The 16876-nt window shown below is 39.9% G+C and overlaps 1 protein-coding gene across 6 annotated transcripts in view; it reads right to left on the reverse strand.

The window, feature by feature from the left end:
- TENM2 (teneurin transmembrane protein 2) overlaps positions 1 to 16876 on the reverse strand; it is a 1311127-nt gene that overhangs the window by 31564 nt on the left and 1262687 nt on the right. For all 6 annotated transcript variants that reach the window (XM_075274735.1, XM_075274734.1, XM_075274733.1 and 3 more), the window contains 4 exons: positions 13722 to 13954; positions 10878 to 11032; positions 8886 to 9760; positions 1988 to 2163 (listed from right to left, as the gene is read on the reverse strand). In XM_075274735.1, coding sequence (XP_075130836.1) covers positions 1988 to 2163; positions 8886 to 9760; positions 10878 to 11032; positions 13722 to 13954 — 1439 coding nt within the window. The remainder of the gene's footprint in view (positions 1 to 1987; positions 2164 to 8885; positions 9761 to 10877; positions 11033 to 13721; positions 13955 to 16876) is intronic.

Genomic DNA, 16876 nt, shown 5'->3' on the forward strand with positions numbered 1-16876 from the left:
TAGGGGCACATTACTGGCGCAGTAAAGAGGCACATTACTGCTGCAGCCAAGAGGATGACCTCATCACTGCAGCCATAATGATCCCTAGTGTTGGGCTCATCATTAAATAACTGAGTCAACCACTTTCCCAGTGTCGTCTTCCCTTTAAAAAACAAGCGAACCTATAAGATGGTAACTTGTTATCAGTTTTTAGCAATAACACATTCTGTAGAGTAAACTGTTGTGTAGTATGGGGGAGATAGAGTAGAGAAATGTGTCACTTACACTTAGGAATTCCTCCCCATTAAGTACATTAGAATGTTAATTATAGTTCCAGATTCAGAGAGCTTGATCTACTGTAACTGCATAGGACGTACAGCTGTGTCCATGCCCATCAACTCTTGTATAATATACCAGTTGGGAAGACCCCTATTGCTTTAATTATTAACTGGTGGCTACAATGACCTTGAAATAACAGGCTATGTGTAATCTCAATAGACATTGCATGTATACAAGTGACAAAAGAAAACAAGTCTATTACACCATTACATTCACACACCATGTTACACCTTAAAAATGTAAATTTCACTATAAAGAATTTTATAAGCGTTGTCATATTATATGAAATCCTATGTAAAATAGAGGATAGGTGTCTCAGAGAAAAATCCTCTAAAACCGAATAAAATATATGTTAAAGGCTATATTATTCAAATAAAATCCTTTTTTTCATGCCTGAATGCCATGGGAACACATTTATCAAATCTGGCTTCAGGACACAAGGTGCTATTTCCATATGTTTCCTGTCAGTGCTGAAGCTTCACTTGAGAATCACAGAGTCAGATTGCTAGCCACCAGCAACACCACCTTCTCCCCATGGCAAGTATATGGGATATTTACACAAACAGGTGCAAAGTGAATTTTTCAGGCAGGCTATATACGGGGTTTCCATTACCTATAGAAAAACGCGCGTTGCATAATGACAACAAAAGATTTCCTGCACAGAATAACATATATTAAAGTCACCTAGTCTACTGGTCCATGCCCGTATGAGCCTTGGAGTATGTCTGTTTATTACAGGGTATCTCTCCGATGTGCTACCTTTTACTTTCTCCAGTCTCCATATAAAGCCAAAGTGCCCACATTAGCTAAAGAATTTCTCAGCTTTAGAAAAAAAGCAATCTTGAAATGTTGCATAGCCAGTGACCTCTGCAGATAAAAGATGTTCTTCAGCTACAGTACGTTGGAAAAGGTATTGTGCATCAGAACAAATGATATTTTTTGTGCATTTTATACTGTTGTTGGATATGATGCTTTTATGTGTTTCAGTCTAAGTGCAACAGTAACCCATTAGGGTCCAGAATACAGGACCCATAGTATAGTGGATTTGGTGACTCAGACACAACATGAAGCTTTGTTCATATCATCATTAGCTTATAAAGGTGCGTGCGTGTGTGTTTGTATGTGTTTGTGTGTGTTTGTGTGTGTGTGTATATATATATATATATATATATATATATATATATATATATATATCTCAGGAAGTTAAAATAAAAAAAAAATACCAATCGTTTCAAACAATCTGCTCATTGACTCCTATTGTACTACATCAGATATTATGCCAAGAACCAGTGATATGTATCCAATAAGGGCACAGTTCAGACCATAGTTGTCCATATAGAAACCTATGATATTTTAAAACCAAAATAATAAGACTGATAAAATAACTAGAGATGAGCGAGTACTGTTCGGATCAGCCGATCTGAACAGCACGCTCGCATAGAAATGAATGGACGTAGCCGGCACGCGGGGTGTTAATCGGCCGGCCGCCGTCAAAGCGGAAGTACCAGGTGCATCCATTCATTTCTATGGAGCGTGCTGTTCGGATCGGCTGATCCGAACAGTACTCGCTCATCTCTAAAAATAACTTGATCTGAGGATGGTTGGACAATTTTAGGAAAAAAAAATGTCAATAAAGAGCTGTAAGTTGTGGCTATATATGGTACAATACCTTGAACAACAGTGTATGATGCCTCCACCGAGGACAGATTGGTTATAACGGTGACATCATCATCCCGGTTGGAGTTTTCAATGTCGATAGTAATGGATTTTTCCATTTCTCGATGAAGGCTGGTTACAACTCCAGTTGGTCTTGTTACGTTAGTCAGGCGACCTTCGTTGTCATAACTAAAATTAAATTAATTACAGAATATTACTTAAAAACCGCATTGAAACCATCTAATGTATCTGGATCAGGTAATACACAAATAGTCCCATATTGTTCACCATCTACTTTGAGAGTATTTGGTGTATTTTACTATATCATGCTCCTGGTATAGAATACCACACTGAGGATAACTATATTTCTTGTAACTTTGTATTTAGGGGCGTACCCAGATATCCTAGGGTTCTATAGTAAAACTTAGCCCTCCCGCCAGTGATTTATAAATATGGCGGCTGGTGCTCACTCTGAACGCAATATTATTCAATGTATTTTCACTTGACAAAAGACACAAATGGCCTGCTAATTCTCTTCTAGGCAGATAGATATTTCTTGGTTCTCTTTACATAGTAATTGATAAAACTGTCTGCCTGCAGTCACCACTAGGGGGAGCCTAGTACATAGGAATTATTGTAGGTACCATAGAACTTGGTGAAACTGTTTGCACTACGCTCCCACTAGTGGTGGATTTAAGAAAACACAGTTGATTTATGTCGTGCAGGAGCTGGTACAGTAAACCGCAGGGCCCCCTCCCCTCATGGGCCCCATAGCTTACATGTCACTGACTGTATTATATTATTCTTCCTAGAAATGTATAAATAACTATGTTAGGGGGTGTCCCAGCACACTAGTAGACTGAACAATTACTGCTGCCCAAATTTGTCAAATAGGTGTAAGGACACACCCATTTGACAAAAGCAATGGCCAGTTATGAAGTGTTTATACATCTCTAGGAGGAAATAGGTTGTCTCATGAAGAAATCTCTGTCTGTATACGCTATTAGAGCCAGGGTAGTAGCAATAGGGGGATCAGAGGTAGCAATTGCTACTGGTCCCTGGAATATAGGCCTCTTGACAACATAAGACATGTAAGCATGGGCCCCATTACAGATTTTGCAACTTTGTTATACCTCATACCAGGCCTATGGTCCTCATATGACCTGTATGACCTAGAACACCAACACCCATCCCCCTTTATTAAGGCTCAGGACAGTGGAATGAGACCATGCCAGCTTGTGTGACCCCGAGCGCCACTGTCATTGTTGCTATGTGCCCTGCAATATGTTCTATTTTCTTTTTTTATGTTAAATAAACCGGCTGAATAGCCATAAACATTCTGACGCTACAAATAATGAGGAGAATGAAATATTTATTCAGCATGTCTTCCACATGAAGGAAAGAGGGGGATGGAATATTTCTCAGACGGTCCTATTTTCCATGTAAATGTTCTCTATACGCATATGGTAGAGTGCAGCACACTTGTCTGGGTGTCATTATGTTGCCGGCTCTGACATTAAGTTCTGAACGCAATGTTACAGTTGTGAACGCTATGATTTGCTAATTAATACACTGACTTACCAGACATTAAAGCTAATTATTCTCATCACAGAGCCAGCAAATTACCCATTATATCCTCGCACTTTACATGCTGTTTTGAAAGAAACTTTATATCACAGTTAACTTTCACATATCTAATTTGAGAATGATATTTAGAATAGAGTGCTATTGATTTTTATTCTCTATTGCCACAGTAGATTTGGCTTCACAGTGCAATATCTCTGCAAGAAGGCACAATGCAGCATCAAGCTTCACCACTAGATGTCCCTCTAAGCAATGAAACCTGCAACAGCAAAGGCAATGTATGGGATACATACACTATGCAGTCCGCTACTCCTTTATCATGAAGTACAAAGGGTTGTATTTTGATTCACTTACTTTTATCATTACCCGCATTTTATGATTATGGTCATAGATTGTGTGTGTATATGTGTGTGTGTGTGTATATATATATATATATATATATATATATATATATATATATATATACACACACACACACACAATACGTGTGTGTAGGAAAAAAACAAAATATTCTAGAAGAGAAAGACAGTGTTAAATTGACAATTGGTATCCGGCTATATATGTCTCCTGTAGCTGTCATATAGAGCAGCTACGTGGCGGACATGTTATGCACAGATGGCACCTATGTCGCACTGAAGGTAGGCAGAGCTCAGAGACTTAGATGTGGACCCCATGTGAAGCAAATCCTTGACTGGCCTGACTGGTAGAGCGTGTAACATGCTGAGATGTCCCAGCAGCATATGTGATCTATAGGCAAGGCCTGGGACAGAAACCACTGAACCACCAATAATGCTGAGCAGGTATTTATGTAGGATCAGGTCACTTTCAGAATGGCCACGAGCATATTTATAGAAGAATAATCTTGCTTCTAGGACCTCCAGAACAGAAGTCCTACATCTCCCTGTCATAGAGTAGGTGGGACAACCTATTGTGAAGGCAGCGCCACCACTGTATTACAGTGATATAATGGCAGGGGCTAACATTGGAGCTACCAGTAGTTTAATTTTTAATTTTTTTATTTTATTATTTTGGTAAAATGGTTTACCGGTAATTTTAGTCACCTATTGATCACCAACACGTTTACTAGTATTTAACAGATATTGCCATTACTTGTAATCCTCATTTCATAATATATTCTTTTGTAGGAAGAAGCCTCAGAACCCTTTATGGCTCTTTACACAATTATAATGTAAATGAATTCCGGTCCAACAGGGTTAGGGTATAGGGTATAACCTGATGATCGACTGAAATCCTGCCAATCACAAGAACTGGAGTATTCTGCATCCCAGGTGGATGCGACGACACATATGAGTATATCTTAGTGGGACTCCCAGAGATGGCCACGTACAGCACTCAACTGTCTGATGGCCTCAATGAAATGTTTGCATTAGGGGGCGCTCATTTCTGATCACTGCCTGTATTCACCCTTGCATATGGGGATATTGTCACTCCTTAGTGAGAGATCATGTGGGTATGTGGAGTCTTATAAAGCCATTTTCGCCCCACTGTGGGGGATTATGGGAAGAATATGCAAATATGTTTCCCAGGATGTAAATAGGGATACACTGTCTCTGTATGCTGCCCTCTATGGGTAGCACCCTTGAACATGATGCCCGACTTTTCAACAAGCCTTTAATTGCGATGATGCGGGGTTTTGCCAAGTCAGTATCATCCCAACTGTGGACGGCGCAGCTTCGATCTGATTGGATCTCATCAGCACAGTCTAGGGAGAACTGACTTGGCAGAGGTGAGAGACTTCTAGACCAGATTATGGGGATATTGTCACTCCTTAGGGAGAGACCACCATGTAGGTGTGTGGAGTCTTATAAAGCCATTTTCGCTCCACTGTCGGAGATTATGGGAAGAATAAGTAAATGTGTTTCCCAGGATGTAAATAGGTAAACACTGCCTCTATATGCTGCCCTCTATGGGAAGCACCCTTGAACATCATCAGGCTTTATGGAGGGACAATATCCCCATAATCTGGTCTAGAAGTCTCTCACCTCTGCCAAGTCACCTCTGCAATTAAAGGCTTGTTGAAAAGTCAGGCATGAAGTTCAAGGGTGCTTCCCATAGAGGGCAGCATACAGAGGCAGTATTTCCGTATTTACATCATGGGAAACATATTTGTATATTCTTCCCATAATAAACCTAACATGTAAAACACTTCAGTTCTAGTGATCAGTGGGGGTCTGACTGTCTATTTTATGAGGACTGCACATACTTACTGTGTAGATTTTTCGAGAGCCGACGGGTCCTCTTTAAATACTATAAATCCGTATTCTACAAGTCTTATCCATAGTGTACTAGCTTTAAACCTTTTTAATACAGCGCGTTATTTCCTTAAGCAAAAACTGATTCTGACAAAACTACAAAGCAAAAACAAGTTTGTAATTCATAGCTAAAATGTCCACTGCAGATACAGTCTGAGGTCCGTAGTGAAATCCTCATGTGTTACATTGCTCTTCAAAGGGGCGAAATTGATAATAGAAAACCAGTAGAAATCTGCCCCATACATTGTGCTATGAATCTTTTTCCGTGTATGGGGTTTTATACTTTGCACACATGGCAACAACTACGCCACGTATAGCCGGAAGCCTTAGATTCCATTTTTTGTCCCTTTAGGCTACACCTGTTGGCCAATACACATGAGAAAATTGCACCTATACTGCAAAGTGTTAACTTGGCTTTATATATAGATTGGTGATTCTTCCTAAACAATCTGCAGAGCTCCGTATAGATTCCTGTCAGTTGTTTTACATGAATAAATGTACATAACATTTGGAGAGTGGGGGCGTACACATCACATATATTTTCCACTCTATAAAAATGTAAATGTGACAGATTATAAATTCCCATAATTATGACACCTGTTTTTTTTTGTTTTTTTTTAACTGACAAATGATGACAATTAATTATAAAAGTTATTATGGAAAATTACAATTCCTGGTACGGGAACCAAATACTTGTCTTTTTAAAGGCGGCTTTTCTTGTTGTGCTGAGCAGAAAAAAAGTTGGGATTACAATGTAAAATGCATAAACAAGCAATTTGTGGATCTGTGAAGTTGGTAAAGTATCTTGGAGAGAATGTGACAGTGATCACACTTTTTCTATTAAAGTGGTGAATATAAAACTATCAACAAGCGGTAAAACATTTAATTAACATGTTAATGAAGTACAGTCAGGGCCCACATTATGTCCTCACGTATGCGATCTGCACACGCGTGCCTGCTGATAACGCTCATGGGAATCACATTGACAGCAATGAAGATCTTCCATTATCATTGCCGAGGCTGTGCACATTATTTAAGTTGCCGCCCTGATTTGCATCTTACAGATCACTGCTAGGAATGTCTACTGACAATTTTGGGAAAATTCATGAGAACACATATGCTTCCCGTACAGTTTCGACTGAATTGTGAATTACATGGCAAAAAAATGCAATATCATAAACCTCATTAGCTGGTGGCATGAAATGAGCATTCGGTAGTATGACTGCTGTCTAAACACATTTTACACTTCCCTCAAAAGAGAAAAAAAATTGTCCCCGTACTAATATATAAGCATTGCCTGGATTTTTTTTTTTCTCCTTCAGTTGTACGCTCGCGTTTTCAGCTAGAATATATCTCCTTGGGATATTTAAATGACAGCCGAAATTCTAACACAGTCGCTCCACAAATGTTGTCATAGTAACCCCAGTGCTGCGAGAGGTGAGAAACTGGCTAAAATAATTCTCGTAATGTACAAAAAGGGAGCAGCAAAGTAGAATGTACCTTGATAGCAGAGCTGCGGATTATCTGCACATTATGGGACAATGGGGCGGTCTTCTATATAAATAGCTACTTGTTGACTAGATCGCTATGATGCCGAAAACTCGCTGAAAGATTTTAATGGTCTAAATGATTGTCTTCGAACACAAACAAGGAGAGGCTTTTAACCATGCAGGATTTTGCCCGCTCTTGATAACTTCTATAGGTACACTTCAGTCTCAGACATTTTCAGGAGATTATCAGTTTGCCTGGGTTTACACTCTGCATGGCCAATTACCCTTCTATAACACCGCGCATATTCTATCAATGAAGTGGTGTGGATTTGCGGTTCGGTTCTTGGTCATCCAGTTACTACTGCACAACACTGTATCAAATTCCAAGTAAAGGTGCAATTTTACTATCTGGAAATAGGCTATGCGGCATACTAGCAACCTCTAAGGGCTAGTTCACACAGGGTTCCGCGTGACACATTCCGTCGCAGTGCACCGGCATCCAGTCGCGGCTTTCTGCTCCGGATTAGGCCCAAATGAATGGACCTAGTCCGGAGGGTGGTGTCGCAAGGTGGATGTCCGTGGCTGAATCTGCCTAAAGAAAGGACAGCTCGCTTCTTTTTTTCCGCAAGTGGCAACAAACCTCTCACGGAAAAAGGAAATGACCGACTCCCATTGATTTCAATGGGAGGTGGCAGGATTTTGACGTGGATTCTGCGTCAAAATCCTGACCATTTTGCCCCGTGTGAACTAGCCCTAAGTGTGCACTTTGCTTCCAACCTGTAAGGTAGAAGAGATTTCCAACATGTGTTACAGCAGGGAAACTGGTTCATATGATTTAACAAACGCTAAGAATATTAATATTCAGAATTGTACTGGGGAAGTTATCTTGTCAAAATTCTGAGAATTCTATCTACCTTTACATAAGATCGGTTACCTCCACTGCTTGTATATGATACGAAATAATACGTATTTTCATAGAACCCTGTGTGGCTCCTCTATTATTCTTCCTGGTTATGTCTGAGTAAATGACAAATGGGCACTACCATTCCTCTTGTCTTGCTAACACAGTCTGAATGGATATTGTCAGAGTAAACTTTATCAAGTAATGGGGGTGGTTTCTGGTTTTTGGTTCCTTTTTTCATTTAGTCATTTTATACTATTGCAACATGAACGTGAGATAGTTCTGGGACATGTAGTGCTGGTGCCAGGTTATGTGGGTTGTCGCTAAAGTAAAGTATGCCTGTGTTTAACCATGTATGTGTCATATGCGTAGGTTAATGCTTCCCAACCTCTTCAGGCTCAGGCCGCCTATTTGGTAGCACCCCTACTAAATAATTCTTACCAAAAGACAAAAAAACATCCTAAGGATGCAGAGCCCTGGTGGGTTTCCAGGGCACCGCAGGGTGTTGGTCTTAGGGGCATGGAGGATCTCCATCAGTCATGGAGAAGCCATGTCTCACCTTTTGTTGTATTAGCTACAGTACATGTATGGGGCTGTTATGTCATTGTACATAACCAAACAATCTGAAAATAAACTTCCAGAAGCTTTTCTGTGTATACTTACTCATAAAACATTGTCCAGCCAGTCTCATCACTCTTTGTTGCCAGCAGGCCAGTATTCCCGTCATATGTCATCAAAGACAGCTCCAGACTCTGTGTGGATACCAGCTTCAGCGCGCCGCCGGTAGTGAGTGTTAGGGTGATTATCTGATTGTCTGGCATCAAGAAGTGTCGCGGGGTGCCATTAGAGTCCCTGCGGATTTTCAGAGAGTTCCCGCTATTATCGATAACTTCTATCACATCATTGTCGGCACTGTAAGTAAAATTGTAAAGGTATTCTCCTGTGACCAGGCTCTGAGTGTACTGATGAATCCCATTGATATTAAATATGTATAGCTCTTGTTCCCCTGGGGATGCAACTTCATACTGATTAAACGAAGTGAGAACAGGCTTGTTTTGAAGTACGGCTCTTATACGGATATTTCCAAGATCTGCAATATACACTGTGCCGTCAGGTGCCACAGCTAGAGATGACGGAGAATTTAAGAACGCATCTGTGGCATAGCCATCATCTCCAGCATAACAATTGCAATTGACGTCGTCTTTGCAGTTGCAGTCTGAAGCTGCACCAGCTAAAAGGGAGATTTCACCATTGGTCGTCACTTGTCTAATTCGATTAATCTTCTTTTCATTTGTTTCTGCAATGTAAAGGATCCCAGTGTGGGAAATAGCTATGGCACTGGCAGATTCGAGTGCAGAATGAATAGCCAGTTTGCTCAGGGAATAGTCTATGCCTGGCACCTGGCAGTGCATAGGACGCCCAGCTATGATGCTGACCTGGTGGTTTTCGGTTATACGTAAAATAACATTGTTCTCTAAGACATAGAGAGAGTTGTCCATTGGGTTAACAGCTAAATCTGTCGGCCATTCCATGCGAACCTGAAAAATATGTTATAGAATTACCCAACAATACCAACAAGTTCAACATAATATTAACCCCCATAATGACTTCTTCTTATTACAGAAGCTCTTTATGGATCCTACCCCTTTTGTACGAAAAACATTCATTGATTTCAAATTGAAATATGAGCCATCTCATTTAATTTTAATAGTTGAAGGGGTTTCCTAGGGCTTATCCTTAGGCCATCAGTATTAGAGCAATGGGCATTCAACTCCCAAAAACGCTACCCAGTTAGATAATAGATGCTTGTTTTTGGTAGTGAATGCGCCTGGTATTGTAACTCACTGCTCAGTCCCATTCAGGAAATTGGCACTGAACTGCAATACCACAAGTACAGAGTAATGCCTTGTAAAACAAGACGGGGATACAGTGCCAGAACTTGGATAGCCACAGATGTGATACTGATGGCCAAACCAAAATACTGGCCATCGATACTATAGTCTTGGGGGGAAAAAAGTAGTTCATAATGTGTGATGTTTCATAAATGTAGCAGAAATAGTAGATCACGTGTGCACAGCCTTTACTGGTCCAGGATCCACAATGTCACAGTGTGACGGGGCCACAATAAAAAGGCAGCGGGATCTGTAGCGTGAGTCTGAATGATGTTATACTTCAAGTGTCTAAATCGGTAAAACCAGTAGTCCTGTAATAGCCAACAACCGGTGTAGTATTTTATCATATTCTACTCCATCTTCTATACAGAACTTTCCTGAATTGCTTATTGTTGCTACACCTGTAAGCTTTTCCCTCTGTTATGAATGCTATTACTATTGCTTATATTATTCATTTTATTATTTATGTGGGTTACAGCATCTGCTTCTATGCAGTTCAATGGACCAGTGAATCCTATTCAGTTTAATGGGAGCCTGTCAGGTGAATTCCACTATATACTGCCATATATGACTGACCTCTCCCTCAGTCCCCTCACTCCCTGACGTCATGAAGGAGATGTCCAGGAGATGAGATTACTAAGCAGACAGCGAGACTAGGCTGAACATTTACCCTGCCCTCTGTGACTACCTAGGTCTTTTCCCATTAGTATGACAAGTTAGAGGCTACACAGAACAGGGCTGTAGGTTGCACATAATCTCCTACCTGAGTGATGTCCATGCTAGAATCACAGCTTAGAGGTCGTCCCGCCGCCAGGTCATTTGATCCCAACAGTGTAGAAATGATTCCATTCGGGTCTACTTTACGAATCATTGTTGCATCAACAAAGTAAATGAATCCATTCTTATCAACGGCAATTCCTGAGCAAAAGAGGAAACATTTTATGCTGCAAATGCGTATCTATGTAGCAAATGCAATGAACTGAAGAAACTTGAATCTTGGACTTAGAATTACTAAAGTGTTCAAATAGAAGTCAGCTTCTGCAGGTAGTGTACAGTAGCTGTGACACACAGTATATATATATATATATATATATATATATATATATATATATATATATATATATATATATATATATATATATAATGAATGCAAGCCTTACTGTCTTTTTTCTTCTGCTAAACCAATGCACCACATTACATTTATATATGTGTGCCTAGTTCACATAGGCCTTCTGCAGAAAGACTGTCCTAGACAATAGCGTCTCATGACATGAGTTCATACATCACAACTGTATGTTTGAGGGTTTCTCATGTGTTACTATGTGCTGACCCTATGGGAGTGATTGGGGTCAATTTTTTGCATATAAATAAATTATATATATGTATCTGAGGAAGGCCACTGGTTAGTTTATCCTCCAAATGTTTACACTTGATAAGGGGGATCAATTCCCCAAAACGTATTGTGTGTCTTTGGATTTGAATACATGAATTTTCATTGGACCAGTTGGTGAGCGCAGAGTCTTTTTTTCCATACAAGTGAGTCAGTATATGATCACTGAAAATCTTCTCCATTTCTTGCCGTCTCCTGTTGGAGCCCTGACATGGATACCTCTGCTTCCACCCTCATCTCTGTTGTTTACAAGCTCAGATTGTTCTTGTGACATTTTCACAATCACCTATTACACTTGTGCTGCTTGGTGTTTGGTTTTTTGTCTCTTTAAGTCATCAAAGTTTTTCGATCTTCTGCACACAGCTGTAAGGTGTCCTTCGGTGACATATTACCAAAGCAAATATGTTTCCAGTCTCGGGCCTAAGCACTTAGACATGCAGTATCCTGGATCTCTAATATATTATATAACGATATAAGTCTAGGCCAGTTGGTCCACTGTCAGGATGGAATTTGTGGCCCTAATACAATCTGAACACATTGAGCTCATTTGTAGGCCTACACATTCAGTTTTTATGGGGTTGAGTCTCTCCTAAATCTGCATGTGCCCATGACTTCGGATCACTTTTCGGCAGCCAGGAGATGTTCTTTAGCCATGTTCAGTACCTGCTATTCACAAATAGAGGTCAGGAATATATGGGTGACTGCTGCCAAACTTTTTTTCACTTTCTGGTATCAGCACAGAACCAATCCAGCTTTAAGGTGAGTAGATGAGTCTTGTGTCAGGTTGGTCACTAGGGATATACTGCTTTACAATTATAGACCTTCAATGTAGGGGGTAGGGGGCATTTTACCAGTAACCAGTCTGATACCTGTCAATCAGGTCTTGTGATGCTACTAAACTCAGGGCACTTAATGAGTATCAAGAAATGGCAGGATCTTTATGTACTGCTATATTAGCCATATTATTGTAAAAAAATAACAGTGCATGGTTTTAAATGGAGCCTACCAGTGCTCAGTACCAGTGGCGTAACTAGGAAAGGCGGGGCCCCGTGGAAAACTTTTGACATGGGCCCCCCGACGCCCGCCAAAGACCCCGACCACCCCCCCCACACACACACACATTCCTGCGCTCTCTATTATTCTCCACAGTGGCCCCTGTACACACTATTATAACCCATAGTGGCCCCTGCACACAGTATTATGCCCTATAGTGGCCCCTGCACACACTATTATGCCCCATTAGAGTAACTCCAGCTGGTACCGGCCTATTAAGAAAAGAAAAAAAACTGCAGCGGTAGTCGTTGGGCTCCTAATGTCCTGGGCCCTGTGGCAGCCGCTACCCCTGCGACCCCGTTAGTTATGCCACTACTCACTACTAAAGAAGCTCTCATTTACAACAGATGTGACTTATGGCATCTTGTTACAGAGCAGGAGTTGAGCACATTGAAATACAGTTTTATGGGAAACAATGTGTGCCTACAGTGTGTACTGAGAATGCGTAGGACCGCCCACTGGACTCCCACGCACAAAATCAACACTGTTTCATATCAATCACTGTCAAGTTATACAGATTATTTCCCAAAAAGCTATATATCAATCTCTTCAATGTGTTACTACTGTACATAGTTTCTGCAGATTATACTATATTTGCAATATGACTGACTCCCTTCAAAGGATAAAAGGTAGATTTATTATTAGCCGCAATGTTCCAATCTGCATTGGGCTCTAAGTACCAATTTCTGAATAGATCTATTGTTACTACAAACCTGGACACATAACTAACCATAAATATTATACTCACATTCTAAAAACACCAAACTACAAATAGTAGTAGTAGTAGTAATAATAATAATAATAATATATTAGTAATATATTACTAACATTAAAACACCAAACTCTAAAATAATAGACATAAAAAAGCTAAATTATTGCATCTAGCCCTATACTGAAGACTGCAGTTGCATCTGCTATTACGGTCTTGTTTGGTCAGAAATCTCTCCAGGTCCTTTAGCTAATTCTTAGAATGAATAATAAGTTGACCACCCATACTGTATTCAGATTAATAAGATGTGTACGTGATATAATGGGCAGCTTACTAATATATACGAAGCTTATTATTATAGAAACCCATAATGATGCTTTGCGGCTATCCCACCTTATACCTTGATGGGTACACATCATTGTTAATATGAATACTGTGAGACTGGCTCTACTCACCTCGTGGATTAGTCAGAATGGCATCCACTGCCTTCCCTCCATTGCCACATCTGGCCTCATCAAAGGGCATACATTGTTCTCCATTGCCAGCAATGACTTCTAGGTTGGTTGTAATATCCTTGGCCCCTGTCAGGGACTTGATTTTGAAGATCCTGCGACTGTTTGTGTCAGACAGATATATTGAGCCTGACACAGGATCAACTGCCAGATAATATTTATGTCCTATGTTGTTGCTTTGAAAGAGAAGAAAAGACAAAGATCAGTTAATCGGAAGGACATGGAATATATAGTGGAGCAGTACGAGAATAGATGAGGTTATAAAAAGCCACTATGTGACACAAGCTGCATGACTCCTTAAGATGTGGGAGTGCCAGTAAGGGCGCTATCCGACAGAAACACCTTTTGAAGATAAGGGCATTTTCTGTGTGATAGTATCCTGACAGACACTAGGAAAGCTTTGCAGATAATTCGCACTGCTTGAGTGTAGGACGAAGAATACACAATACGAAAGAAAAAAAAAAATGGACATTTATGTTACAGCAGCAACTATACAAACACTATCAAAAGTATACATCGACATTGCTTGACGAAACTCTAAAACTTGTACACGAAAGCAATTGCCTCCTATTATTTTATATTATTCTAGTGCATTATATAGTGTGTTCATAACATGCGATGTGGTGGCGGTCTGTTGTGGACTGCCATTATCTATACATTCAGCATATGTAAAATCTAGGTAATATATTACTTGATATTAATGTGCAGTGTAGACTTATGGTCCATACACATGAACATGTGCTAGCTGTGGTTGTGATATATCGCACACTAACTCATTATTTTCTTGGCCTGTGTATTATCACCCGTCTGTATAGGGGATCTTCAGCCCTGGGGCAAAGGTCTTTATATGATTTGTTGCAAATCCACCATACCAGGTCATCAGTACACTTTCCCTGGTTCACATATGTAGCTGAGTGCTATGCAACGTGACCATAGATGCAAAATATGGAGCTTCCAATTAGAAAAATAGTTTATTCACGTGAATATTGGCAGTAAAGTTTCGACCCTACACTGGGTCTATTTCATGCTGCATTTAGGGTTATTGGAAAATTACCTTCTTCACCATGGAAAAAGCTGAAGGCAGTGACAGATGCTTGTTATTACAGCATGCAGAAATAAGAAATGTCCTACCCTATGATGGGCTTCAGTGGTCATGTCAATGTATGATATGAAGTCATCACAGGACAAGAAAGCAGAGATGCGTGGGGCCAGCAAAATGGCGGGGACTGAAAAGATTTATATTTTTGCTTGTGAATAAAGGATTGTTTTTCTAAATGGAAAATGCAACCTTTTCTGTGTATTTATTGCTTTGAGGGTTTGTGTGAATACCTAATATAGCTCTGCTGGATAAATGGGGTCAGGTCCTCTAAACCATGGACTCTTATGTAATGTTAGAAAGCTGCCGCTCTGCTGAATTAGATGATGTGCTTAAGCTTTTAGTAGCGTCACATATTGGTGCAATAAATACAGTTTACGCTATCTCTGTACTGACAGGTGGGAGGTCTTTACTTTCCAGCATCATCACTAAGTGGTCTTATATGATCTTGGATTGTGAAGGGCTTCTCCTACGCTCAGCACTGATAACTAGCACCATTGATATCTGTAAGATGGAGCAGCTACCAAAAGATGAAGCACATCCTCCTATTCAGTAGAGCAGCAGATTTCTAATGGTATATAGGATGCTATAACAGCTATTTCCAGGTAGCAATGGTAATAGAAAAAGACAACGATAGAAATCTAAATCGTAAAGATCTGACAATTGCTAGATGTAACATTTGCAGAATAGCGAATATTAACGATTAATTGATTATAAACCACCATAGATTAAACTACACAACCACTCACATACACACATTTATACACACTTTAACCTACCCTATACCATTATCATAACCATGACGAAGACCAACATTTACACATGAATGGCTCAATCCCTCATCAGTGGTACCATGATACAGTTGTCTGCACATTTATTATAGACGGATACAGAACGGTTTATCATCTTCCATTATTTTGAAGCCGACATAATCCTTGACGTCGACTCATCTAAAGTTATTCTTGAATCCAGGACAACAGAGTTGCCGGACTATGGTGAAATCAGCCTGGTGGAGTAACATAGCACTTATGTCTTGATTGCTGTAACATCCGCTGGCAAAAATTAGCAAAAACTGGTCAGTAAGTTGGCGGTTCAAGACCTCTGCCCCAATTTGTTTCTCATAAGGAGATGGCATCTATTTCCGTCTACCATCTGCTAATCCAAAAAAAGTGTGAAATCCAATCTTAATCTCTCATCAAATTTCCATTGAAATGTAACATAGAACATCTGTGCTTACATCGCTTCATCAAATGCAAATTGTAATTAATTCTACTTGAACTATTTTTTAGCCTTGCTGGTCAGTTGATGGAAAGTTTTGGAAAAGAAGCATATGTTGAAAGTAGAGAGGGAAAAGGCGTTAATTCACTGTTACAGTAGCTGTAAATCACGTAAAACGCATCCACTTTACAGAAGACGTTGCGAGCATCTTTAATTCCACCACATTTGTCCACACCGCCTGCCTTCACTTTTCATGTTTTCTTTTAATCAAATTAAGCTGCAAACAAGGTTTTAGCTGCGACACATGGTGAATATTCGAGGTATGAAGAGCCGAGTTTGTATGTTCTAGAATATCGCACTTACACAATTCCCATTAAAATCATTGTCTACAGAACAGAGCCAGAAATGGCACAAAATTTGTAATGTGTTTTTGTGTAAGTTTGGCCCGAGTCAAGGTCTGTGGCTGAGCTGAATGGATTCAGGTCTGTGTGTTTCCAAAGCTTTGACCCTAGAGTCATTGTGAACCAATATGTAACTACATGACTAGAATAAGAGTTATTCTTCTCATAGCTCTCATGAATATGTGTGACAATTACTCATATTGTTTGCTAGTCTGATGGTGTTGTGATATTTTCTGTATATGAATTTTAGAAGTGTGTATCACTGCAAGAACATAAAGAGAGACCATTGTTCTATAGACTGAAGAAATCTTCATTTCGTTCTTCTTGGAATTTAGTGTCATTCACCTTGGTTATTATGAAGTGTCAGTATTCAAGCGATTCAC

This window comes from Leptodactylus fuscus, chromosome 5 (assembly GCF_031893055.1).
Source record: "Leptodactylus fuscus isolate aLepFus1 chromosome 5, aLepFus1.hap2, whole genome shotgun sequence".
NCBI lineage: Eukaryota > Metazoa > Chordata > Amphibia > Anura > Leptodactylidae > Leptodactylus > Leptodactylus fuscus.